Source organism: Papilio machaon, chromosome Z, assembly GCF_912999745.1.
Source record: "Papilio machaon chromosome Z, ilPapMach1.1, whole genome shotgun sequence".
Lineage (NCBI taxonomy): Eukaryota > Metazoa > Arthropoda > Insecta > Lepidoptera > Papilionidae > Papilio > Papilio machaon.
Genome location: NC_060016.1, coordinates 10,742,628 through 10,768,987, shown reverse-complemented (window position 1 = coordinate 10,768,987; position 26,360 = coordinate 10,742,628). Strand labels below are relative to the sequence as shown.

At 44.6% G+C, this 26,360-nt stretch overlaps 1 protein-coding gene across 1 annotated transcript; it reads right to left on the bottom strand.

The window, feature by feature from the left end:
• Window positions 1-697: 697 nt before the first annotated feature.
• LOC106717030 (dynein axonemal heavy chain 6) lies at window positions 698-25,390 on the bottom strand. The gene is made up of 66 exons (XM_045685997.1): window positions 25,236-25,390; window positions 23,663-23,747; window positions 23,233-23,324; window positions 22,650-22,892; window positions 22,262-22,403; window positions 21,715-21,954; window positions 21,336-21,553; window positions 20,941-21,124; window positions 20,223-20,794; window positions 19,915-20,147; window positions 19,565-19,713; window positions 19,197-19,325; window positions 18,951-19,057; window positions 18,584-18,734; window positions 18,155-18,364; window positions 17,850-18,062; window positions 17,595-17,741; window positions 17,252-17,428; window positions 16,870-17,124; window positions 16,438-16,584; window positions 16,024-16,277; window positions 15,716-15,834; window positions 15,352-15,525; window positions 15,088-15,247; window positions 14,860-15,005; window positions 14,308-14,459; window positions 13,970-14,162; window positions 13,607-13,746; window positions 13,187-13,528; window positions 12,886-13,113; window positions 12,558-12,778; window positions 11,794-12,005; window positions 11,385-11,497; window positions 10,773-10,915; window positions 10,501-10,693; window positions 10,159-10,382; window positions 9,764-10,019; window positions 9,490-9,680; window positions 9,102-9,274; window positions 8,745-8,928; window positions 8,438-8,603; window positions 8,173-8,334; window positions 7,862-8,038; window positions 7,535-7,731; window positions 7,269-7,431; window positions 7,051-7,133; window positions 6,697-6,934; window positions 6,360-6,520; window positions 6,083-6,224; window positions 5,812-5,997; window positions 5,446-5,618; window positions 5,078-5,258; window positions 4,784-4,963; window positions 4,462-4,698; window positions 4,228-4,374; window positions 3,848-4,038; window positions 3,567-3,768; window positions 3,218-3,458; window positions 2,931-3,131; window positions 2,560-2,801; window positions 2,309-2,440; window positions 2,070-2,225; window positions 1,824-1,976; window positions 1,496-1,690; window positions 1,261-1,381; window positions 698-927 (listed from the first exon to the last, which is right to left on the bottom strand). Exons 1-66 carry the CDS (start codon window positions 25,325-25,327, stop codon window positions 698-700), a joined length of 12,261 nt encoding a protein of 4,086 aa, XP_045541953.1. The 5' UTR covers window positions 25,328-25,390.
• Between the last annotated feature and the right edge of the window lie 970 nt (window positions 25,391-26,360).

The window sequence follows — 26,360 nt, the reverse complement described above, 5'->3', positions numbered from 1 at the left end:
AGTAAATAAATGTTTATGGTTTGCGTTTGTGTGTTGCGTATACGAGGCAGGCCGGGAGTCGCGCACTGTTTGTCTCTGCTGTGATATCTATTGCGTGCGTGACACCGACACCGACACCGACACCGACAGCTCGACAGTAAACAAAATAGCTACCCCACGCGCTCTACTAGACCATTTAGACGGGACAGTTTAAAACAAGTAATGATAGAAAAGATTGTAGATATTGGTATTTTTATGGAAGAAATGTTTTACATAATAAGAAAATCTTTAGAGAATAATAAAACTCATTTGTAAAACTTGTCACTGAGGTAAACATTCAAAAATTTTCATATTGCAGTTACGTATGATTTAATGAAAATGAAGGTTGAATAAAACTAATTTTACTTATTGTTGCGTTTTATTTAAACATTTTAATTCCTGACGCTCCGACAATGTTACGAGTGCAATTCAATGACACGACATTGTCACATGTCCTGGTTGATATTAGAGGTATATGAACGAATCTATTTAAGTAAAGGGTACTCTCGTCATAGGATTGTTCATCTCGTAACTCTTTCGCCATACTTTAACTACACCCCAGTTATTGTCTACAAAACAAAACTCATAAATAATAAAATAGAGTAAAAAAATAAAATATTCTACAATATAATCTTTCAGAACAAAATGTAATTATCTCAAATGTCCTAACGATGGGAGTTCAGTCTGAGAGTTGTGTGAGCAGTGCGGTGCCGCGCAGGATCCAAAAGTCCGAGGGATGATCTGCGGGCAGCAGTATGGCGATGACAAAGTTGGTGCTGTGTCCAGTGGTGGCGAGCACGCCAGCGCGCGCTGCCGTGCGGTACAGCGGTGCCTCGTACCTCCCGCCCGCCGGCGGTGCGCCCACCCGACAGCTCACCCGCACGGCCGGCAGCCACGACCATGTCTGACCTGCACACCAACGTGGTATACTAATACTGCGTCAACCTATTTAGCCTTATTTACAAAAAAGGTATTTTATAAGGTAACAGACGAGGTCCAACAAGCTTACGATTGTTATGGTAGCCGAGGTTGTACTATAGAACCAAAACATGCATATTACTAACATCTATTAAAAGTAAATTATATCTGAAGACTTTAACCAAACGGAAATTGAAATATCGCGATTTATTTCGACCCTATTGCCATCTTGTAACTGAAAATGTAAACACAAAAACAACAGTAAAAGCTGTAGTCATGACAACCTTAAGTAAGCTGGTAAGTATAGTCAATGTGAATGTGTACCTGGCAGAGCGTCTGCGAGGCAGGCGTTGGGTACGTCCCAGCGGCCCGCCTCAATGTACAGACCATGGATGATAATGCCCTCGTCCGGCGCCTCTAGCCCGCTGTACACGTCCACTTGCTCCTGCAAACCGCACACACATCCTCTGCAATCAATGCTGCTATATTTCATGTGCTTACATTGCATTGCTATGATCATTTTTTTTTCTTCTAAAAATATATAAACAGTTGTGCAAACCTTAGGGTGCTTGTTAAAAGCATAAATATCGTCTTGGTATATAAAGACGGAGGTGGGATGGAAATCGAAGGCGAGCACATCAATGGGCAAACGGTTGCGGCGTGCGTGAGTCTGCAGCGCACCCGTCAGTAGACCTTGCGGGAAGAACAGCCCCGGTAGCCAGCTGCTCGCGCCGCGCCCCTTGCGCCACCACGTCTGTACCACATCATTTAAAAACTCACGTCCCGTATTAAACTTAATGAAATAATATATAAGTCAAGCAAGAAGACTGCCTACATCGAGAAATATCTAGCATCTAGAAAATATTTGATAGGCAAATGTAACTTACCTCTATAAAGTCAACGCGCAGTGCGAGGTCGTGCAGCCAGCTGCCCAGAGACTTGAGCGAGTTGTAAGCGCGCGCGTGCCACATGGCCGGCACACGCCCGTTAGCCAGCGCATTGAACACTTCCTCCAGCGCCTCAGACATCACCACCACGCCCTGCGGCATACAACAATATTGATCAGGTTTATGTCGTGTCAATATTTTAGTAGTGTTAATCAGTATAAATTGCGGGTAGTCGGAAACGGGTACCTGTACAGCGCGTTGCAGCTCACGCAGGCTGGAGTGCAGCAGAGTGAGTAGCGTGTCATACTGCTTGCGCTCGTGGTGCAGCACAGTGGCCAGCGACAGCGGCTGCCCGCGCTCGTCCACCGCGAACACCGACTCGTGCGTTATCGACGTATCCACCTTACATCACCAATACACACCATGCAATCAGATAGTATTACACATATGCAAGTCAAATATAGGCAGTCGTTAGACAAGTTCACCTTGTGGGGCACGGAGGCGCGCGTGGACTCGCAAATACGCCACACGAGCCGCTCGGGGGGCTCCCCGCCCGCTCCTCCTGATCGTGGCTGCACCTCCGCTATCGTCTGCAGCAGCGCGGTCGTCTCTTGCCGCTACAACACATAAGTAGACAAACTTCAAGACCTCCTTTTTTGAATTCGGTTAAGAAAGAGAAATAAACTAAGACACAAAGTATGCGACACTGTTGAAGCTCCTGTAGTTTGGTGCTGACCTCGTATGTAATATTGGCGTTGTCATGCAGGCCAAAGAGGCCGGGCGGCTCGTTGTCGGGTAGGCTGTCGACGTAGCGCTGGGCGTCGGCGAGCAGTGGGACACGCGGACATGCGTAGCGGCCGCACGGCGAGTATGAATGTTCGGGGCTGAGTGCTGCGCGCGACACCACGCGCCTCAGCGCCGCTGCCAGACACCGCTGATCCCACATATCCGTCACTCGACCGCCATACGTTATCTCACCTATACGTGTTCACAACACACCGACTTTCATTTGCACTTATTGCTATAACTATATATACATTCATTAACAATTAATATTCTTAAAAATGATGACATGTTTGTGATGTTTTTGTACGATTTCGTACTAACTGGTGATATACTCGAGCGCGTCCCAAGGTATCTCCCCGCCGGCACAGAACATCTGCAGCGTGAGTATGGCGCACTCGCGGTCGCTGTCGCTGAACTCGTACGAGATGTTCCAGCCGAGCGGCCCGAACTTCTTGCGTTCCTGCACCAACGCGTGGAAGATGCAGATGCCGAATACCAGCGTGCGCCAGTCTTGCTCCAGTACTGAAAATAATATTAACAGTAGAAGTTAGTGGAAAAAAACAAGTGTACCTCCAGAAATATCCCTATTACAAGATATAATTTCTTACCGTGATTTTCATAGAAATCTGTATCCATTTCAATGAGGGCTCTCTTTACATTTGCTTTTAGACCTTTCGGTGGTTCGTTTGTGACTTTAACTGAGTTCTGTAGCACGGACACTGGGAATTTCGGCGTTGGCATAGAACTTAGATACAAACGAAATTCTTCATGGATCGGAGACTGGTCACTTGTAAAACTTTCAACAATCAACTCCAGATTTCGCATCCATGATGCTGCCAAGTGACAATTCTGTGGATTTCATTAAGAAACGCTTTAAAAGAGAAATCAAAGCTACTTAAATAAATAATTACGATTCCACAATAGATAATTATATTGAGAGATCACAAGTTATCTCGCCTGCAAAAACACCCAATCTCCTTTTGGCTTGGCATCGCTAATCATCTTTTCGGCGACCGGCCCTTGACCCTGACCCAGCGAAATGAAGTTAACTCGGTCGCGCATGCCCTTGTCCGTGGCAAACTTCTGGAACGCGCCAAACGGATCAGAACCAGTGCTCAGAACAAACACCAACGGTGTCGTCGAGTTCGTATCGGCATATCTGAAAGTAATAACAATTTTATCGAGTTCATTGATCATCAGTTATAGATCTTCAACTCGAGTTGCCTTCAATGACTTACAGTGTAGGCAGTTGCACTGGCGGAGACTCGATGAAGGCGGGACCCAAAGTAAGCGATACGTATTGCGAACTCGCAAACACCAGCTTCTCTTCGCGCAGGCATTTGAGCAGCATCAGCTTCTCAAACGGCGACAGCCTCTTGTCCCAGTCCACCGTCGGCTTGCTCGTGTTCGTCTTGTCTACATGAATCTCCTGTTTTACATTTCACGCATTCTGATTAGTAGATATTTTTTGGTAAAACTGTTGATGTCTTTTATGAACTCCGATTTCAAGTGACTATTTTTGACATCTCAAATTTGATGGTAACAAGAAAGCAGCAGTATATCCACTAAGTTACATGAAATTTAGATGTAAGAGATATTTGAAAATGAGGAGTCTTACAACAAAATATTCTCCAACATTGAGCGGGATACGCTTAAGACAGTCGTCAGGTAAGCCGGTGAATGCGGGCTCGTGCTCGTGCAGAAAATTCACAGCCGCCCACGTCTGCTCGGTTATCGCTTCCGTCGCAGGCTTCTTGGGCATTCCCTATAATCCGAACACAAATACCGTAAGGTTGGTACATAAAACAATCGTCGTAATGTTAGGTCAGTATGAAAGAATGTCGGTACTGACGCCGGCGGGCGCGCCCGCTCCATGCATTAGGTAGTGCCAGTAGGAGTGCGGCAGCGCACCCGAGTGCAGCTGCACGGCGGCGGTGAGCAGCATAGAGAGTGCGAGCCGGTGTCGCGCGAACAAGGCTCGTGACACCGCGCGCTGTGTCGCCAGCGTGGCGCTGTCCACCAGCGCCGCCACGCGCATTTCTAGCGTGTCGCCCTCCTTGGCCGGCTCCTCCACCACGCGCTTGAATATCTGCAACACATCGCAACTGATATGGTTCTTTTCTTTTCAAATTTGAACCCATTTTCCCACATTGAATTATTCCTCGGTGGCTGACCTGTGTGAAGTACGACAGTGAAAACTGGTACATAGGGTCAAGGTCCGCGAGCTGTGCGATGGCGAAGTACAACAGTGCACCGCGCGCTGCTACCTCGCGGTACCGCTCACGCGCCGCACCTATGCTGCGCTCCGTAATCTCCGCCTCGGCCAAACGCGCCGAGATTATCTCCGAAGTTTCCTGTAGAATAACACGATGTTCTGTATTATTCTATCACTGGTGCCTTCAATATGTGGTGTTGAGTGCGATGGCGAAACTGAAGCGAAGATATTGGCGCTGCGCCGTGAGGTGTACCTTACTCTCGTTGAGCGTCTCGATGAGGACCTCGTCGTCAAGAATGTTCCCAGTGGAGGCGTGCAGCAGGTGCAGGATGCGCTCCTCGATATCAAGTAGCAAGGTGCGGTCGGCGGCGATGCGCTGCGTCAGCTGCGTGCGCTGCAGCTCCAGCTCGGGACGCTCCAAGCTCACCACCTCACTTCACAACATAAACTAATTATTTTTACACTAACTACTTTACATTTCTTACTATTTTTTTTGCCATGTTTTTAAACTAAGGCAACTAATTTTATTAATGCTGGGGAGATAAATACAATAATAGGAGTGTTGTTTTAAGTTTGACGATTTCTGTTTGAGATTTAAGAAAGACAAGGTGTGGTAGTTACGCGAGCAGTTGTTCCTCTAGTCCGGAGAGCGTCACAGTAAAGTTGACCAAGGTAACCTGGATGCAGATCTCGGGCAAGTAATGCGGGTTGCCGAGCTTTGTGGTAAGGTACAGCCGGAAGTGCGGGTCATACTCTATGTCGCTGTCGCCGAGGTGAATCAGCAGACGACCACCCTGATATCGAAGTCATTTACATTTAATTTGAGCTAGTTGCAAAATTATAGTGATGTTTAATGGGGAATGCGGCCAAAATAAAGATTTTATGAATATGAAGTCTATATAGTAGTTTAGTTAATAAAATCCATGCTAGAATTTATATTCCTTTAAAACGACGTGTGTCATCGAAATGCATAGTACACGTAATGACCTGTATGAAGGTTTGTTTGAGCAGTAGCGGCGTAAGTGCAGCGTCCAGTTCCTCGCCCACGTCCTCCAGCAGCATCGGCCAGCCGAGACGCACGCAGCTCTCCAATATGCGCAGCAGATTCGGCGCCGTCGGTTTGGCCACGTGCAGCCCGTTCTCCCGTTCCATGTTCTTTATCCACCGATTCGCCTGTAAATCGCACGGCGACAATGTCAGTGTGTCAGTGGAAGTGATACTCCGCTCGTAGGTAGTTAAACGTGTGTAGGAGATCGACCTGCTGCTGAGGGTCTATGGCGAGCGGTCGACGGCCGGCGCTCACGACCAACGTGGCATTCTCGGCGGAGCCAGCATCCCGCGGCAGCCCTTGCGACTGCCATGCGAGCCGCGCCCCCGGCCCCGCCGCCGTGCCCACTAGGCTATCACATAAACGATACACATCATTGTTGTGTTGTTTATCTCGACAACATATGTGAACAAGTATCTTAAACTCGATTATGGAGAAAATTATATACACAATTACAACGTAATTATAAGTACAAAAACAGATTTACTCGAAAGTGGGAGAAGCGGGTATCTTGAGTTCCGCGCAATGGGCCACCCACTTGTGCTCGAGCTCACGCCGATAGTGTGCAGGAAAGGCGCCGAAGTACGCAATGCAGCCGGCCGCCACCAGCACGTTGCCGGTAGCGTCGATTAACTGCAACGACGCTTCCTGGAATACATCAGAGAAAAGTTAAATGTTAGTTTCAACTTGAGGGCTAACTTAAGAAGTCTGGATAATTTTACGCCGAGTGCCGAGATGTTACTTTATCAATATCGAAAATTATTAATATGATTGTATAGCTACAGGTACGGCTAGAACTCCCCCAATTAACTGAGCAAGGTGACCTTGACGCTGTTCTCCCAGCGCGACTGCTCATTGGCGAGCGCCTGTGTAAGGCTGCCTGCCCGCGCCAAGCGGGCGGCGGCTAACTGTACATCCGCCTGCAGCCGGTCACGTTCCTCCTCTACAATCTCCAGTTCGCGCTGCATGGCCGCCAGCTGCGCCTCCACCGCTTCCACCTGCTTCTGCTTGGCGCGTAACTCTGCCATTACGCTACGCAGGATGCCCGCAGCCTCTTTATGTCTGTAAACGGCACCCAACATCCGTGTAACTTGTCACCGCCACCACGAGCAATTAACGTCTGAATGATAATGATGAGATACAAAACTGTCTTCAAAATATTAAAATGGATAACTTACTTAAGGATCTTGGGCTCCACTACGCGAAACACCTTTGCGTACATGTCGATGGCCTGCACCCACAGCACCATGGAGCGGCAAACCTACGCAAAGCAAAACTTCCACTCACTTCTACAGCATGATACATCCATTCGAGTACAAAGTATTTGCACTTGGCATATTTAGCATATTCGACATCAGTGGGTTAGTATTTAATCTATGGGTTAGTAATAAGTCACCTTGGAGACTTTAACGACTGTATCGGGATTGAAATCCTTGTGCGTGAGATAAGTCTTGATCTTTTTAAGGGTGGCGTCAGGGATGTGGTCCTTATCGTACTCTTGCAGGTTTCGGATAAAGTTCACATCGGCCAGAAGCTTTTTTGTTGAATCCCAATCGGGCCTGCAAATAAGTTTCTTGTATCAGTCGTAGATTTTCGTCGTTTGGTTCAATCAAATAAGTTTATTAAAAAAATTAGAAAAAACTTGTCGTAAACTAAACTGACTTCGCTCCTAGCAAAATGCAAACTGGCTCCATGACGAAGCGCACGAGCGTGGGAGGCTTCTGAAATGCTTTCAATTCATTGATATCGGCTTTATTCAATGCCTTGAGCGCGTCCTGCGCAGCCTCCATGGCGGGCATGGCCAGCGCCAGGTCCGCCTTCGCTTCGTCTGCGATCTGCCTCACCTCGTCTGCTTTCATCTGTCGAGGTTGAAACCGATGTGTAACACAGAAAATTATAATATATTTACAGCATGTAAGTTGTACTATTTGCATAAAATTTTGCGGCAAGAACCTAAATCGACTATTATGGTAAGTCCATTAATCCCACCTTGGCGTTAGCCTCATCGACGAGTAAGGCGCTCCGCACGAGATCGGCTGCGCGGCGCTCGTTTTGCAGGCGCGCCGCCAGCGCTGAGCCCTCCGCCGCCTTGCGCGCCAGCAGCGGCTCCATCTCTCGCACGGCACGCTCCATAGCACCCACCGACTCATATGCGCTGTACAGCTTCTACAACATAAAAATGAGGTAAGTACAACCTACATTATATCAAGACTGAAATGTTGTACAACCTGTACACATTATAGTCTCACAATGAAACGCAAATTATATGTATAGGTCAACGAGATCTGAGAATAATATACCTCGAGGCCACAGGAGACGCGGTCGCGGCCGGAGATGATCTCCTGCCGTTTGGCATCCAGCAGCGAGAGGTAGAGCTGTAGCAGGTCGAGGTAACTGCTGGGCGTCGAGTAGAAGTGTCGCCGAAGCTCCGTAAATAGGCGCTCCGACATTACATCCACGTCCTGATACAAAACACACAGGAATATGTTATCAAGTTATACTACAGTGTTCAATGTCCTATTAAAGATTTAGTGTTAGACAAGGTAAAAGTTTGACTACACGTACCTGATGCATGGATACGCAGACTGTGGATACGTCATTGATGAGCTTAGCGTCGCCGAGCGGCGCCAGTGACTGGCGTGCCACCGAGTGCAGCGCTCCCGGTGGCCACTTGGTCAGCCAGTCGATAGTACAACAGTTCACCAGAGAAGGAAACATGCGACAGCGTCGTCTGAATGTACCACACACCACCACATTGAAATTTAACATTAGTGAGCAAAAAAGGTTTTGCTTATTAACACACAAAAAAGCAATGCGAGGAACCTAAAACGTTTTTACTTTTACGGGACAATGTTACGGCTCATGAAATGACCTGAAACCTTCGCCAACGGGACTCATACAAATGCAGAGGTGGAGCTTGGCGCGCACGCGGTTGATGAAAAATCGGTAGAGAGCGTCGCGGTCGGAGAGGTTGACCCCGGCCTTCGCAGCATCTTGTCCACATCCTGACTGCATCTGCTCGTACGCATCGCCTTCCAGCAGGTTGTTTACTTCACCTGCGAAAATCAACTTGCCAACGTACTACTTAAAAACCGTAAATGGCCAGTCGTCTGCATTAGTAAAACTAAAATACCCTATACTTTCGGTACTATGGAAGGTCTACTAATATTACCATAGACTGAAATTTTCTCCAACGGTGAATACTATTGAATGTACGATTATTTAGTACCCGTATTGAGCATATTGTTGACATCTTCGAGAAAGTCGTCACGAGAGAGCTGCGAGTCGGTGCAGAGGAAGACGGTCTCCCGCAGAGCTACGCCCGCGCTCATGTACATCTTCACCAGGTCCTCATGGAACTCGGGCACGTCGTAGTTCCGCTTTAGCTCCATCCCCATGCATCTGCGGCGAAAACCATTCCATCAGTTTGGAGTTCATATAAACTTTTCCTTATTGAATTCTTTTTCGTTTTTTTCAACATTTTATATAAGTTATCCATCGTCTACGATTCATAAAATCTGGTGCACATAATTTGCAAGACACGATCGTGACATTGTATGAATTGTTAGTTGTTTCATAAAGAAGCAGGTTGGTATGCCGTGCGGCCGTATCGTTACCGGCAGTCGTTGAGGTGAGCGGCGAGCGCGGCAACGCTGCGCCGGCCTGAGCCCGCTGGTCCCACGAGCAGTGCGTGCCCGCGCTCGGCACGCAGCACGCGCGCCACGCGCGTCACGTGCTCCGCCATCTCACTGAATACAACCAGTCGCATCTCCGTACGCGCACTAGCGTTATACTCGTCTAGGTATTCCTGAATATAGAGGAGTATTTTACTATGGCCGATAGTAAATTTTTATAATTGTTGAACTTATATTTTTTTAGACTAAAACAAACCTTGAGCACTGCCATGAGTTTTTCCATGTCTGGAAGTTCCCGGTACACCCTCATTTCTTTTGGCAATGAGGGATTTATGAAGTCTCCAAATAGGAGCATTGGCGGCTCTTCAATAAGCTCTCCTTCAGGCAATTCCAACACCGGTTCTTTGAAGTTTTTCTCGCAAACATCACACATTAGCCTGTAGAAAAAGGTCTTGTCTTCTACGCAAATGAGCCGGTCATGAAATACTCGCAAGCATTCATGATAGAACAGCCTAGAAAAAGAAAATGATAAGATTGTTTATTCTTTCAATTTCTAAATAAATACTGATGTACTTCGGAGACGATTGAACATGTGTCACTTTTTTATAGATTAGCTAACATATAGAAATATATTAAAGTAAATACACGCACCGTAGCATTTCGCGTGGGACGCGCACGTACGCCGCCCGCGCTTGCAATGCACCCTGCACGCACTTGGACAGATCTCGCAGATTAAAAACGTAGTGGGCGCGTGCAGGAGTCGGCAGCAACTGCGCGCACACACGCCCGTACACCTCCACCGCCGCACGCACCAAGTTGTCCGCTAGCGACGACACCTCCGTCACGAAGTCCTCCATGTGCCCGCCCAAGATCGACTGCAACCAACACGCTTAAAGATTTTTTTCTAATTTTGTCTATTTATACCGGCAGATCAGCTGGCATCGAGCTTTTTTTATCAATGTTTAGACGGGTGAAAGGACGGTGAATGTTTACTTTAAATATAGTGATCATCGCGGAGGAGTCCGGTGCGGCGACATGCAGCATGGCGAAGTGCCTTACGAAGCGCGCGGTGAGCGGGTTGCGGCCGCCGCCGGGCGGGGCGCACGCCGCCACCACAACCACGTCGATGATCTCCTTCCAGTACAGTTTGTCGCGGTCGTGCCAACCGCCGAAATCCAGGAACTGTCTGCAAATATAACCAGACAAAATAACTTAACAAATGCAGGTTGAGTACGGTCGCAGATCCATTGATAGCAATAGTTTACCTGAGCAGTTCGATGGTGGGCTGAGCTCCGTATATGTCGAGGCGCGGCATGTTGACATCGTCCACGAACACAACTATGCGGCGGCCTAGCGGCGCGCCTAGGGCACGCCGAGGTCGCTTTTCCAGCCGCTGTTCGATCGCCTCCTACCATCATAAGCACCATAGTAGACATTAAAGGTCTACTTGGTCTGAGGTGACATAACTCTAAATGAGTTGCTCCAAAAACAATTGTCAAACATTTCCATAACGTTTCGATTGACTAGACTCTGAATTTAAAATTAAGTATATTTATATAAGTAAATTTGATGGAAATATGAATGTTTCCATAATTTCAAATTTACGGCTAGACTAGCTGTCGACCATAACTCCGTTCGCGCGGAGTTAAAAAAAAGCTTAATTTGTAGCCTATTTGTTCTTGCATACTATATTCTACATCTGTGTCTGTTGACTCATTCCAGAGTTACCTTTAAACAAACATCCATTCATTCATCCTTCCATCTAAACATTCGCATTTAAGTTCGCATTTGCAAATAAGATTAATAACGCAGATTTATGGTAGATAGATATTATGAAAGTTGAAAGCTACTGAAGTATAAGTTACAGCATGTTCAACCTGTGTTTTCTTGCTGCTGGTCTGTGCAGAGAAGTTGAGTGTGACCGGTATGAAAGAGTCTGTAGTCTGCATCTTGTTCAACACTTGCAGGATGATGCAGGTTTTGCCGACTCCTGGACACGTTAGTTTAGCGGTAAGTATGTTATTAAAAGAGGTTTTAAAAGTGTTCAATAAAAATATCAATTTCAATAGTCAATAGAAGTTTAAAAACATTGTTTGCCTTTTTCCTTTGATCTAAAATATTTTATTAATCTTGACAATATTTTTAGTACAGAAGTACAGCATAAAATCAATAATACAATCATAATAAAATTAAAGCAAAAACATCCATGGAAAACTACTGCTAAGGTAAAGACTCAACGCCATGTAAAGATTTGAGTTGGAAATAGAGATCCTGGTGTGCTTGTACCCGTGTCACCAGTGAAGATAGTGGGTCGGTTCGTGGCAAGCCAGCGACGCAGCAAATGGCCGTATCGCGCTGTGTCTGTAGTGGGTACGAGGGTCTCGAAGAACGGCCTGTCGGGATCGTAGGTGAAGGGCGGCGTGGACTCGGACCAGGGCCGGGCTCGCCGCAGCTTCGTATCCACGTAAACCTCGAACAGGTTCATGCCAGTCGGCAGGCTGATACATGGAAATATATACATACCAAGGACATACTAACATAATACAATATAACATAACGAAGAACAAAGATTTTTGATCAATAAGTGAAATTGTTATTGTAATTTCTACAATACTTTCAGCATTATAAGCCACATTTTCAATAAATTATTCCGTATTCCTTTTACCTGTGTTGACCTATTATTGGTAAAAATAAATTATTTATAGCGCTCTAAAAGGAAAATTAGTGGCAGCACTTTGACTAAGTTAATTGAATTTTACTTCAGCGTCGATATTGGAAGCCCGAGTCAATTAGCTCGGTAAAGGTCGGAACCTAACTTTGTTAATAAAATGTAACCGTAAACTAGTTACAGGCCTGTTGGTCATGTCAAAGGGTACTTAATAGTATTAAATGTGGAAACTCTTCTAACGAACACCGATAATTTTTGAGTGCCGCTTAATATGGTTTTGAACAATTCCCCTTTACTAAATTGGCATTAAATAAATATGTTAACTTAACACAATAGTGCATCTATAAGTAAGGTGACACTTAGAATAAACTAGAATACGCACTACTCTCCCTCCTCGAAGGTCTCGAACTGTCTCTTGATGAACTCATCGAATGGTCGTCGGAAGGATTCGAGCAGGTTTCCGCCGGCGGCCCAGGCGTAGCAGAACTGGTAGCAAAGTGCAAGGTAGCTGCGTGCCGCCGATTTGTCCGGAAACCGCTCGCCCGGCTCGGCTAACAGGCTGCCCAGCAGACTACACAGGGCCGCCACTTTGCTCGCATCCACCTACATACACCAAAATATGAACTCTACTCTTCGTTACACTCAGTTTAAGCCTTGTATGATGATTATGAACACTATCAACAAGGTTGATAACAAATTAGACTGTGTACCTGTTTTATCCCGACCGTGCACTTATCGGTGACGTAATCGAGTCCCTCGGGTAGCATCAAAAACATTTGATAGAGAAAGTCAGGGTGATCGCCGGTGAGTAGGCCCTGAGCTGCGGCGCCCGCGATCCAAGAGCGTGCGTACGGCAGCACGCCCATCTCGCGCGGGTCGACGTACACCATGCCACAGCGCGACACAGTCGCTGGAGACGCCTGCGCTAGGTCCCCCACCTACATGTATCTTACATTAATCTCTTACAAAAATAGCAAATAAAATCGTGCTAGGTAACTCGCGCACACTAACCTCAAAGAGCATGTGCACGTGGGGCGTGAGCTTAATGCGTTCGGAGTTGGCAAGGCAGAGCATTTTGTTGTCGTCGAGCACGGTGTTCATGTTCTCAATCCAAACGGCGTCAACGGGGCCATCACAGATGATCCATTGGTGGTCGGTGGCGGTGCACTGAACGGCAATGCGCAAACTGAGCGGCAGCACACCGTCGTGCCACTCCAGCGTCTGCAGGTTCACTTCACCGTACAGCTCGCCGATGCTCAGACTTTTGGGGTTCATCGTGTACATGTGCACCGGTTTGTTCTGGGGGCCCTCCACCTCCTGCTCATGCAGTCGAATGTACGTTTCTCCCAGTACCTACGTTTCAAATATCGATCATTTACTAGTCTCCAACAAGCGCTATACCGTGAATCGAAAACCTTTTATTGTACTCACGTGCAGCACGACCGTTTTCCCGCCGCCGGTGGGTCCCACCAGCATCACTCCCCAGCGCACGATCATCGTCTCGTGTAACTGAATCACCTTACGAATCTGGCACGCTTCAATTTGCAAGTTGCGCTCCAGCAGGCAGTACTCTAAGCAACAGTTGTTATAATAAATGTAGGTCTAGGTTTCATACAATTATTGTACATTAGAACTGTACCGGTTTTTTTAAGGACTTCGCTGAGAAAATGGAAAAAGTACAAAAAAGCACATGAAACTACGTTTCGTAGAATGTAATAAAATATAAAATTAATTTAACGATGGCAGTGCCAGCTTTACCCTATTGCTTAAATCAGGCGACGAAGTGGAACTCACTGATGGCCTCCTCCATTACACCGTAATCGCGCACGGGAAGCTCGAGGCCCGGGAACAGATCGGAGAGAATGCCGGCAAACAGCAGCGCGTCCGCCGCCAGAAATTTAGGTAGGTTGCTGTCGTTGAGCGCGCACAGCAACGTCAGATCCTCGACTTGGTCAGGGTTCGCACGTTTTAGGGCGCCTGCCATCACCTGATATGAGTCAAACAATTTTACGAAAGAAAAAAAATAATGAGCTATTTGTTGCTTCAAAATTTAATTAAAAAAATTGATATTTAAAGAAAAAACCAAAAATTTTTTTTTAGTTTTATAGTTAAAAAAAAAGTAACGTCCTAACCAGCACACTCTTGACCGCACGCATGCCGAAATCGTAGTGGTCCTGCTTGGAGAGTTGCTCGCTGGACAGCTTGTACATCTGCACCATCTTGCGCGCCAGAACCTTGGAGGACTCGAATCCCTCGGAATATAAGATTACTTCCGCGATCAGCGCTATTACATACAATAGTGTTAAACTACCAAAATATTATTTTTGTATAGGTTCAATGTCAATCATATCATACTAATATTGTGAATGCGAATTTTTGGTTGTTATTACGCATCTCCGAATCAGCTTAACAGATACTACTAACTAAAAGGCACAGATGTAGAACATAGTAAAAGAAGATATAGCTAAAACAAGGCTACTTACTAAGATTTATTTAATTTCGCGCGTACGTAGCCGGAGTAAAAAAACTAGAAATACATGTTAATGCTTCACTTGCGTTTTTTTAGGCTGATTTTTGGAAAAAATCAATTGTAAGCTTCGCTTTTTTATCTGAAGCCTATCTCCACGTTATGTTCATTTTTGTAAGATTTTGGTGACAACAATAAGAATAGACAGTGAACGTACCATAGTCAGGCACCATCATTGAGATGGGCCGGAAGAGCGCCTTCAGATTATCCGGCAGCTCGGTTCGGCCAGCGTAGCCCGGGTTCATGGTGATGAACGCCGCGCATGTGCGCACCAACTTTATCTCGCGACCCTCGAACATGAATCTATTGCATTATAACCATTGAAAACAACTGGCGCAGAAGTATCCAGAAATGTGCAGATGGAGAAATCGACAATGCATCGAACCTGGAGAGTCTTGCAATCTTGGCGTTGCGGATGGTGATGAGCTGCTGAGCGATGACGGACAACACCTCGATGTCGATACGGTTGAACTCGTCGAAGCAGCACCACGCGCCGGAGGTCGCCAGCCCAGAGAAGAACCGGCCCATCATTTTGTAGTCCAGACCTGAATCCCAACAAACATAGTTACTAACTTATATAAGAACGGCTAAAACACTCACGTACATAGTAGATGAATAAAAAAGTATAAAAGCTTAAAATAATTTGTACCCTCGGAGCAATTAAATACGACGCACTGTACAGCGACGGCTTTGGCCAGATCCTTAGTGGTCTCTGTCTTGCCAGTGCCTGCGGGGCCGGCGGGCGCTCCGCCCAGGTCCAGTTGGAGTGCTCCCATGAGACACAAGTAGCAGCGGTCAGTCAGCGGAGTTATCACCAACACGCCTAATTTTATGTTTATTTCATTAATACAGATATCTATAGAAAACTTTTCTTTTCTAAGATAATAGAAATTTAACAAGAAGCCATAATATATAGAAGTATAATACATAAGAGCTAAGGACTAAGGAAAAACTTGAGACTTAGTGTTCTCTAGATGGGAAAGATTCGTAATACGGATGAGTTACAGCATCACCTCCAGCGCCAAGGTACTCGTGGCCGTAGATGTACATTGCACTAGACATGCGCGCCACGCAGTTGTCCAGCTCCTCCTCCCAGTAGTAGCGAATCATCTTCAGCCACTCGAAGTCCGTGCTGCAAATACAAACTTACATATGCTGGGTGCATGATATTACTATACATATTAAGACGTTCAAGTAAAGACCTAAAGAAAATTTGAGTCTGGGGTATTTTTTCATACTTTGCAGTTTGCACAAAAGTCCTTGGTCCGGAGAAGTATGAAATATACGTGAGGAAACATATTAAATGCTATTTTATACTGACTCTTTCTGAACGCGCTTCTCGACCATATTGGAGACGGAATCACGCGCGTGCACGTCAACGGTGATGAGAGCGCAGAGCACACGGCGGAAGAGCGCGCCGAGTGGCTGGCGCGTGAGGGCGGCGAGTGCGTTCAGGTCGCCCACACTGCGCCGCTCAAACTCAGCCAGACCTGTCGTTACGTCCTCACCCTCGGCGCCGCTGAGCACCTCGTGGATGCCCCGGGCCCACATTATCTGAGACACGGTCAGCACCACCTACAACAGAGATTGGCTTAATTCCTCAGAGATTGGCCCCTGAGAGGCCCCAGAGAGAGACTCATCGAGAGGACTAGAGGTATAGGGTAGGTGGAGCAAGAATTGGACCCCTCTTGCTCCACATGAAAAAGGATGCTGAAATATTAAAATCTAATTTGACCTGGTTTGGATGCAGGGCGGACCACTGAGGTCGGGGGCGCATCTCGTAGTCGCGAAGAGCATACTTCATGCAGCGCTTTACTGAAGCGAACATGGCTGCCTCCACCTTGCCCAGCCACTCCTCCACGTTGCCGCGCGCCTTTAAACCCTGTACACACAGCGTTTCGATATTATACCCACCTAGCCGCACTACCTAGTACCTCCAGGATTTTTCTTTAATATGTACCTCTAGCTCTACTGAAATTAGATTTTAGAGATTGGGTATCTAAAAAAGCAAAAATAAAATGAAGAAAAACTATGTCCAGCAAGATTTGCGGACGTCAGAGAACAAAAGACCATCACAGTACAATAAATGGGTTAGAATCTGATTAACATTCAAAGTAAATTGGCACAATTATTGATGAAAATAGATAACAATAAGAGTTGACGTAACCTTGCCCAGGTTGACGCGCTCGCTCTCGGGTGAGAGCATGGCGACGATGTCTGTGGTGAGGTCCTCGGGGCGTGCAGTAAGCGCCAGAGCAGCCTGCAGGCGATCGCGCGAGCGCGGTGACATCTCGCGTTCCACCAATGTGCCGTCTTCCGCCACCTCCATCTCGCTCTCCGGCAACTTCACGCCGAACTCCAGCTTGGCAATCGCATCGAAGCACTTGCGCAAGTGTGGTTGTACCGCATGCGGATTGCGAGTCTGCAACACAAGTGCACAACTCACCTTGATACTATTGTAAAAGTTTGTTTGCACACAAAAATACTTAGTTGAAATTAATTAATTGATGAAATTATTGGTAAGGTTTGATGGAAGACAGTAAGTTTACCTGCGCTAAGATCTCGAGAAGTTCATCGTTGGAGAGGAAGAAGAAGCGCGGGAAGGCAACTCGCTTGGTCTCGAGGTACGCCTCCAGACACTTCATGATCTGGTCCAGCATCTCGTTATTGCGCACCAGCTCCTCATATAGCTTGGGCTGCGTCGCGGCTGGCAACGCTAACGGTACCTGCAGCAACACAACATATTCAATTATAAATCTTACAAACCGATCCCGCAAAATACACATAAACCAGTACGAAGTGTATGTGAACGAGTGCATAGTACAACATCTAATTTACATCTACATTTTCGAAAACATGGATGATATTAAAAAATATATATCGTTTATCGACCTTAGCGACTTTACGCATATTGTCCTTCCAAGACTTGTCGACGATGGTAAAGAGCCGGGTTTCATTGGGTAGCTGTCGCTGGATGTCAGGCGCGCTAAATATCGCCTCCAGGTACATCCACGTCTGCTGGCATTGCTGCCACTCCTCCTGCTCACACATAACAAACGTTACCATCATACATACTTCACGTCATGATATTATAACCACTCCTAAGAAAGTGGCCTCGATAAATTGACCTCTAGTTAATGTACTGACAAGTGTTTTGCCAAAGAGCTCAAGGTTCCGCTGCCACTCCTCGACTCGGCTCTTGAGCGGGCCGCAGCTGCGGGAGCTGAGGATGGTGTTGACGTTGACGCAGCTTTCGTCCAGCGCCGCCTGCACCTCCTCCAGCCCTCCCAGCATGAACACGTCGCGTGAGTCCTTGTGCGGTAGCACTGGGAACTCCAGCGCCGCCCACGTCTCCTCCACCTGCACACAGCAGCGCACGCACATCACGAAATAAGAGACCTATAATGGATAACCAGTATAATGGACTTTCAGCGGAATTTTATCTAACTTACCTTTTTGAGCAGGGCCTCAAGACCGGCCTCGGAGTTGGCTTGGGCTGCGATTTCCATGAGCTCCTCGGCGTGCTGGAAGGCACCGAGCTGCTCGAGATCGGCGAGTGTAAGCGGCACACCGGGCACAAAGCGAGTGTGCAGCACTTCCTCTACGCGCACCCAGTGCCGCGCCTTCAGCGCTGGACTCCGCAGATACGAGATCACCGGCAGCTACAAACGAAAGACACAGTGAGGTTTTCGCAACTCACAAGTGACTGCTGATTTTATGATAGACGGGAAGGCATGGAGAAACGTGTGGTTGCAATCCACTTACACATGGGAACAGGGCAAGAGAATAAATAAGAAGAGCATTCTATTCCATTTTTAAGATAACCAGAAGAAACAATGTGTTTCTCCTAATAAAGATAGGACAGTTATCGAAAGTTCTACCTTATCCTTCATAACGTCAATAGATTGTTTGCATCTGGGTACAATCTTGTTCGGCGGCAGCGCCTTGTCCATCTGGTTGAATTGCTTGCCGTAATTGACGGCGGCAGTCTGTATCTCGTCTACATCCAGGGTGTTGAAAGGCGCTTCGTACCTGTGTATCAAGTGGCGCAGCAGTGAGACAAGTCTACTACACCACACCACCACCACAATACCAACTTTTGCTAGTAATCGCAAACTTTATTTTCATGTGTCCGAACTTTATAAACAAAAATATAGCCGAAGTTTTTTTTTTACCTCAAATAGTCTAGTTCCAGTTTAGTTTTATAAATATGAGACCATTGTAGTTGTATTAATATAAAGCACTAACCAACTACGATAATGATCATCCCACTCCTTGGAAGATTTCCACAACATTTGTCTCAGTTTGACATCATTGATTGCCTCATCCAACTGGTCGAGTCGCGACGGCGGAATCTGAACACGGCATCATTATTGTAATTTACACATTTCAACCTTAAACTTTTTTAATTAGCAAAAATTGCATTATTGTACACAACTTTACAAAAGAATATAGTAAGCCAAATATCACGTAAACAATAAGTATGTCACTCACTTTAAATATCTTCTGCCACTCGTGGATCTGTTTGTCTCTGGCGAAGCATACCATGAGCTTAGACATGAGGTCGTCCAACACTTCAATAACCTTGGCCATATCCGAACTGTCGTCGTAGAGCCAAGGTTGCTACAAGGAATAATGTACTCGTATAACATATAATTTTATTAGTCAAAGATAGAATATTTTAGTAGAAAATATAAAACATAATATAGTAAATTTAAAAATTAATAAGCAGTTGCTCTTAGATTAGTCATTTGGTCGATAAGGGAGACCCTTAGGACTTAGGACATGTGGTGACTTTGAATGCGGCAATTAGAATGACACAAGAGAACACACGTCAAGAAATGTGTTATGTTAGGACTCACCGCCACTTGTGCGTGAAGCGTGTTGACCTCCTCCATGAGCTGCATCAGATCGCGGCCTACCTGCGAGGCGAACTGGCCAGCAAGCTTTCCGCGCGTTTCTAACCGCGCGTCCACGCTGGTACGTAGTGTGCCCAGTGCGACGCTCAGACCTACACCACAACTCTTTATTTACATGCACACCAAGCATAACAATACAAATTACTCCTACGCTGTAAGATATAAGTAACCATATACTAGTTTTTTCCCATGACTACGTCCACGCGGAATCAAAAATCAAGTCTAGTAATAATGTAACTCAGTGATAAAACAATCCTTATGTAGCCTTCAAACTTCACCAAACATATATTTACCCAAGTAATCGGTCATATCTTCAGGTGAAATTGGGATATTGAATTCTCCCATGAAGTCATACAACTCGCGCAGGTACTCCAGCCGTTCCTCGAGGAATGCGACGCGGCTCTCGAGGCCGTCTAGCAGGCTGTTGAACTCCACTAGCTCGGCCGCAGTCTCCGGTTCCCGGCTGATGTCCGCGCTGATGGACTCGATACCCTCCAGGATCTCGTCGATACAAGCACGACCCACGCTGAACAAAAGATTTATATTTTATGATACAAAAAATTAACATAACACAATTTCAATCGTGAAGAGGCGAGCTTACTCCGGAGTGGTGTTCAAAACCACATCGAACAGCCGCCTGGGCTGTGGCCTGAACAGCTCCTGGAACGGGCAGAGGTTGAGGAAGATGATGCCGAGCGGCTGGTAGCTGACCACGTCCTCAATCGTCTCCATCTGCTTCACGAGCTTGTCGCAGAGCAATTTGAATGCGTTCACATCTCTTTCGTCTCTAATTAAGTTCAGATCCATTTCATGTGCCGCTTTAAATTCCACCATAAACGTTTTCATTCTGTTTAAAAATACATCCACCACCCCGAAAGCTTCTTTGATAGCGGTAGGAATGTATGTAATATCTTCTAGCATTTTCTTATCTTGATTCATAAGGAAGTAAAGATTAGGTGAAACTCCAGCCGACCACTCGACCTGCTTGCCCATGATGGTGGGCTGCACGAACATCTGCAGATCGTCGTCGTTAAGAAAGTTGTGGAACGTCCGCACGACCTCGTCCCAATACTCCGTTACCTTGCTGATATACTCGGAGATTATCTTCTCGCTGGGATTCAACTCCACCTCCCCGCTGGGGAGCACGTAGGCGTCAACTTGAAACAGAGCCCACTGCACAATGGAATACATTTTCAGATTATTTAAGTTACAATATAGCTAGTGCTAAGATAAGGGTAGACATGTAAAAAAGAAATAAATCTACCTAAAGAAACCTAACAACGAAATTTCATGTATTAAGAAATTGGAATACAACGCACCTTGCATATTTCAACGGGCCTGGGCACTACCTCCAGCACGGTATCGACGTCAAGCGAGGTGAGCAGATCATGTGAGGGCGTGAACGAGGCGTGTGTGCGCAGCAGATTTGCCATGTGCGCGTTGGAGCGATTTGTCAGCCCGTGCAGCATATAGTTCGTCATATAATCGACCAGCTTGATGAAACTATAGAACAATTTTCGTGTTACCAACTCTGATTTGAACATTCGAAATCTATGTAACAAGTAGTGAACATATAGAAACAGCCAATGCAAGATCTAAATAACACCTGAAGTCGAAATGCTTATGTAGATGATTGCATGAAGTGGGACAAAAAGAGGTTTCATAGGATTATTAAGCTTCTAGTTTATGACTGAGTTAAGCAGTTAACAATTACCAAGCGAGTCGTTCACAGTACTTTCTCTTGTTCGCCTTCTGTGTGTAGGACATGCCGCCGACAGGGCGACCTCGCACGATGGCGGGTGGCGGCACCTCGTGGTCATCGACGGTGAAGCCGCGCAGGCGCAAAGCCTCGTGTCCCGCCGCCGTCACCGCTTCGTGCGCCACCGATCGAAATTCCGTTATGCGCCGACGCACCATCTCCAAACGTATCATCTGACTACAAAAATACCATTGAGTACCAAATTATTAAATCACATGAACGCGAACGTTCTATTCCGTTTTATTCACAATTACTTCTGTAAATAGTATAATTTACAGATTTTACTGTCGCATTCAGAATTAGTAATGCATATGAAACTTTAAGTGCGGTTTACCTGCGCCTCGTTAAAGTAGAAGAAAGGCGTATCCATATGTCGTGTTGTGTCTGCGAGCGACACCTCCAACATCCGACAACACAGCGCCTGCACAGTCAGTAGAGCACGCGCAAGCGGCGGCGTCAGGAGGAACAGCTGGCGGGAGAGTACGCTACGCAGCCGACTGTACTTTCGGAACCGGACTGACTTGTGCCATACGTACAAAGCTTTCCAATATCGGTACACTTTGAAGAATGTTATCTGCATTCAAACGATTATAAATTCATAATTTTCCTGTTCTTATCCTCTTCTATGCGGAGTCGGAAAACCAGCATTCTTCTTCCAGTTATTACAACAACAATATCAGAAAATAATTTTATTTCCATAAATAAAAACAAACTTTATGGTATCTGCCGACCCACCTGTACAGAAATATAATTCTATCTTCGAATATTCAAAAAGACTGTAATGAGAAGATGACTTACATTATGTTTTGTACAAGTGTTTCGTCAATGGAAATTGTCAGATTACGACAATCGTAATTTCTTTGAATATTACGCTCGCTCACCTCATGTAGCTGCACAAACACAGTGTACTCTTGTTCCCAGTCGTTGAGCTTTGTGAACACCATCTCGCTAGTGTAGTGCGTCACGCCGCACGGGCTTATTGTGAAATAATTCTTTCTATCCAGATCTTCATACTTAACAACTCTGTTACAAGAACACTATATTAGTTATAGCATACAAAAAATCTTTGAAAACACACGCGTGCAATTAATATAACAAATTCTAGACCTTGCCATACATTACGGGGCACCCTATATAATTACTTTTATCTACTCAAAGTGTATATATGCGTAGATGGTATCCAACAGGAGAGTCGAGACGTTTGCCAGGAAGTCCCCAAACGGAACTGGGCTAGCGTGAGTTGTGTCGTTGTTGTTTTTACAAACTTACTTTAGGTAGTACGGTGTGAAGTATACATTCTGTGGATGTACAGCGTAAATCATGTATAGGAAGCCGCACTGGGGATTGGAGCGTACGTGGTCTATCACCTCCTTCTGCGAGGCCACCTGAGGTTTTAGCTTGAGAGGGTCTGCAGTCGGCTCTTCTTTCCTTTCATCGTCCATGCTGCTTCGCGACTCTCGTATCTTAATGGCTTTCTTTTTCTTGACTGAACAATACAACTTTAAATTGTCACTGATTCAGTTAAAAAGGGATTAAAAAATGTAATTTATAAACGTTTAAATCATTTACGTTATATTTCTCTACTCATGCCAAAGTAAGTCGTTCAGTTAGTTTCAAGTGAATAGAATAACTGCCGATCTTTTATTATTTTTGCTTATCTGCGGTATTTTAATTAATTTGATTCAAACTTTACCGACTAAAGATGGATGTTAAAGAAAAACGTGCTGTTTAGAGGGCATTCTATATGTTGTTTTATATTCCCTCCCAACCAAAGTAATTAAATTAAGTTTTCGGATCGATCTCAACCATCGAATATTTCAGATTTAAGAAATAATGGCAATGTTTTGAAGACGCACCTTCCTCATGCTTTATTGGTTCTAATTGTATTTTAGCACTTTTCCTTTCCCTCGTGTATCTATCTTCTTGCGCTGCGGCGAAGCCAGTCTACGGAAATTATATTTCATACATACTAATTTTATTTCTTACTATTTTTTATAAATGCGAAAGTTTGGATGGACGTATGGATGTTTGAAACTACGTGGATTTAGAACATATGAACGGATCTGGATCAAATTTGATTCATTACAGCCTGGAATAGCACAGAAAAATCCGCTGGCAACAGCTAGTCTTAATATATTTGTCTACTTTATCGGATTAAACTAGTAAAGTATTTTTGAACTATAAAGATACTATATTGTGTCACAGTGAGGTGTTAATATATACACCTCACTGTGACACATGTTTAGTTATAAATAGGTACTGGTATATCTGTCACAGTTTACCAATGGCTCGGGTTCCTTTTCCACAAACTCAATCTTTTCCAATAATTTCCTGTGCGGCAAATGAAACGGTATATCCCGTGGTTTCCTATAAAATAGAATTGAATAAAATTCAAAACATATTACTTTGAACTAGTAAAAAATATATATAGTTTTATTTATGAGAGATTCTATAATCGACCTGCGCTATAGTTAGTCCAACTTGTATCGAAGAAAGATTTGTTGACTAATACTACTTCTTACTTTTGGGAATATTGGCAATTGACAACATAGGTCGCAGGATCGAGACATATAGTGATGACAAAGAGTCGGTTAAAGTTTAAAATTAGAGGCTAGGCTTTGGGGAATTTTCTTGAATTGAGGGGAAAGGGTCTTTTATTTATTATTTATTAAAAATCTTTTATTTATTATCTTTTATCTTTTAGTAATTCTCTTCTATTCATAGGAAACCAAATACTAAGTATCTCAACACAAAAACATAGGTGACTTATCTAATGGGTATGCTAGATAGAGTTGCAGAGAGAAGGGAACTCTTTTCCTGCTGCATATTAACGACCTGCTCATTCCCGGTATCTTTGGGTATGCAGATGACAGCACATTTATAGAGAGATATCTACCGGTAGGACGAGCCAGTCGGGATGAAGTACAGTCTGAACGCGAGGCCATGGTAGAGCGTACTAATCGCACACTCGAGGCAGTCTCATCTTGGGGCCAGGCCAATCTTGTGTGATTCAACGCCGCCAAAATGCAAGCGTGTGTATTCACCGCCAAAAAGTTCACCTTAGCTCTGACTTTCCAGAATGTATCCCTCGAATTCACTGACAGTCTGCAGTTACTGGGCGTCGAAATTTCAACGAATCTTAACTTTGGACAGTTCATAGAGTCTAAGGCGAAGGTAGCTGCTAGGAAAGTTGGAGTCCTTTCAAAGGTACGGCGGTACTTTACACCGGGACAGCTTTTGACCCTGTACAAAGCACAGATCCGACCGTATGTGGAGTACTGCTGTCATATCTGGGCAGGCGCAGCCAAGCACCAACTCCCGGCACTAGATTCGGTGGAGAGGCGAGCCAAAAAGTTGCTCGGTGACCAGGACCTAAATTTAATCAGTCTTGAGCATAGGCGTAGAGTGGCTAGTCTCTCGGTGTTTTACAGGCTGCATTTTGGGGAGTGTGCGCAAATATTAAAAGATATAATTCCACCATCACCATTCTAACATCGGACGTTTAGACATACGGCTGGAATCCATCCTTATGTAGTAGACGTGCCGCACGTTCGAACGAAAAGGTTTGAATCATGGTTCCTTGTGCGTACTGCAAAGGATTATAATAAGTTGTCGGCGTTAGTTTTTCCGTCCAAGTACGACGTGGGGACCTTCAAGAGTGGAGTGAATAGGCATTTACAAAGCTATCGCATACCATCTTTAGACCTCATCGTCACTTCATTGGGTGGGATCGTGGTTAAGTGCTAGCTTTTTCAATATAAAAAAAAATCGTAGGTTAAACGCTGATGAATTAACCGCGCCTTCTTGTCATATATAAAAAAACAAGTGTAGGAATAAATAACAAATAACTTATACCGAGAATAAATCGTAGGCACTTGGCGAACATTTCTCTGAATCGTTTCTATTGCTGGTAATGTTATTGTTGAGCGGCGTTTGGTATCGTTCATCTTTGACCGGTTTTCACAATGTTCTTGAAATTATTACGAGAATATATTATATAATATACTTAAATTAATGACTCTGTTTTTGGTAAATTAAATGTAACAAATGTCATAATATTAAGTAAATAAATATCCATTGTGACAGTCTAAAACTTTAAGGATATATCAAGAAAATATCCTTGGCAACCAACGTGTTCAATCAAAAAGAACTTTTTTTAAATTTAATATAGGAAGATCCACTGAGCTCTATTAGAAATCAGTGAGAAAATACGAAGTTAATAAAATAATAATACTTTATTTAAACAAAAAACACTTATATATATTACATCAGTTGTTGGAGCATCCTTTTAAGTATAGAATACTTGTAGCAGGATGCTCCGTTCTTCCGTAACAATCATTTTTTTTTACATTCAATATACCTTACAAATTAACAAAAAAAAGTTAAAGACAATTTGGGTAGTTAAAAAGAGTGCATACATTCAATGGAACATTGCGGGTGTTTATTATAAATGTTCGAGTATAGGGACCCGTTCACACTGTGTTCAATATGTGTTAATAAAAATATTTTTAAATTATCGTTTATTTTTATTATGTGATGTGATTGCGTGTGTATGTCAGTGCGTGTGGTTGTGTAGTGTACTTCTGTAGATGTATGTCTGTGTATATGTATGCGAAGGTACGAAATATGTTTATCTTTATTTTTATTTATTTAGTATTGAAGTTCGGTTAGTAACTCTTCTACTTCTTCATATTCAAGATTGTTAAGCCAATTTGTAACTTTATTTTTTTAATTCATATGTATTTAATTTAACGATATTTAATATTTTATTAATTTTATTATATATACATTCTGATTGCCTATTATATTGGCGAGAAGCAAAATAAGTTTTTACTGCAATTTCACATATTGCTTTTTGCCTTCTTTTACTTGTTATAATAGAATCATTAGTAGCTGTTTTATGCCGTTCAGTTAACAAATAAAGAATGTACAATTTCCGTACACTCATTAACATACTCTCTGAATAAAGCATTTTTGTGG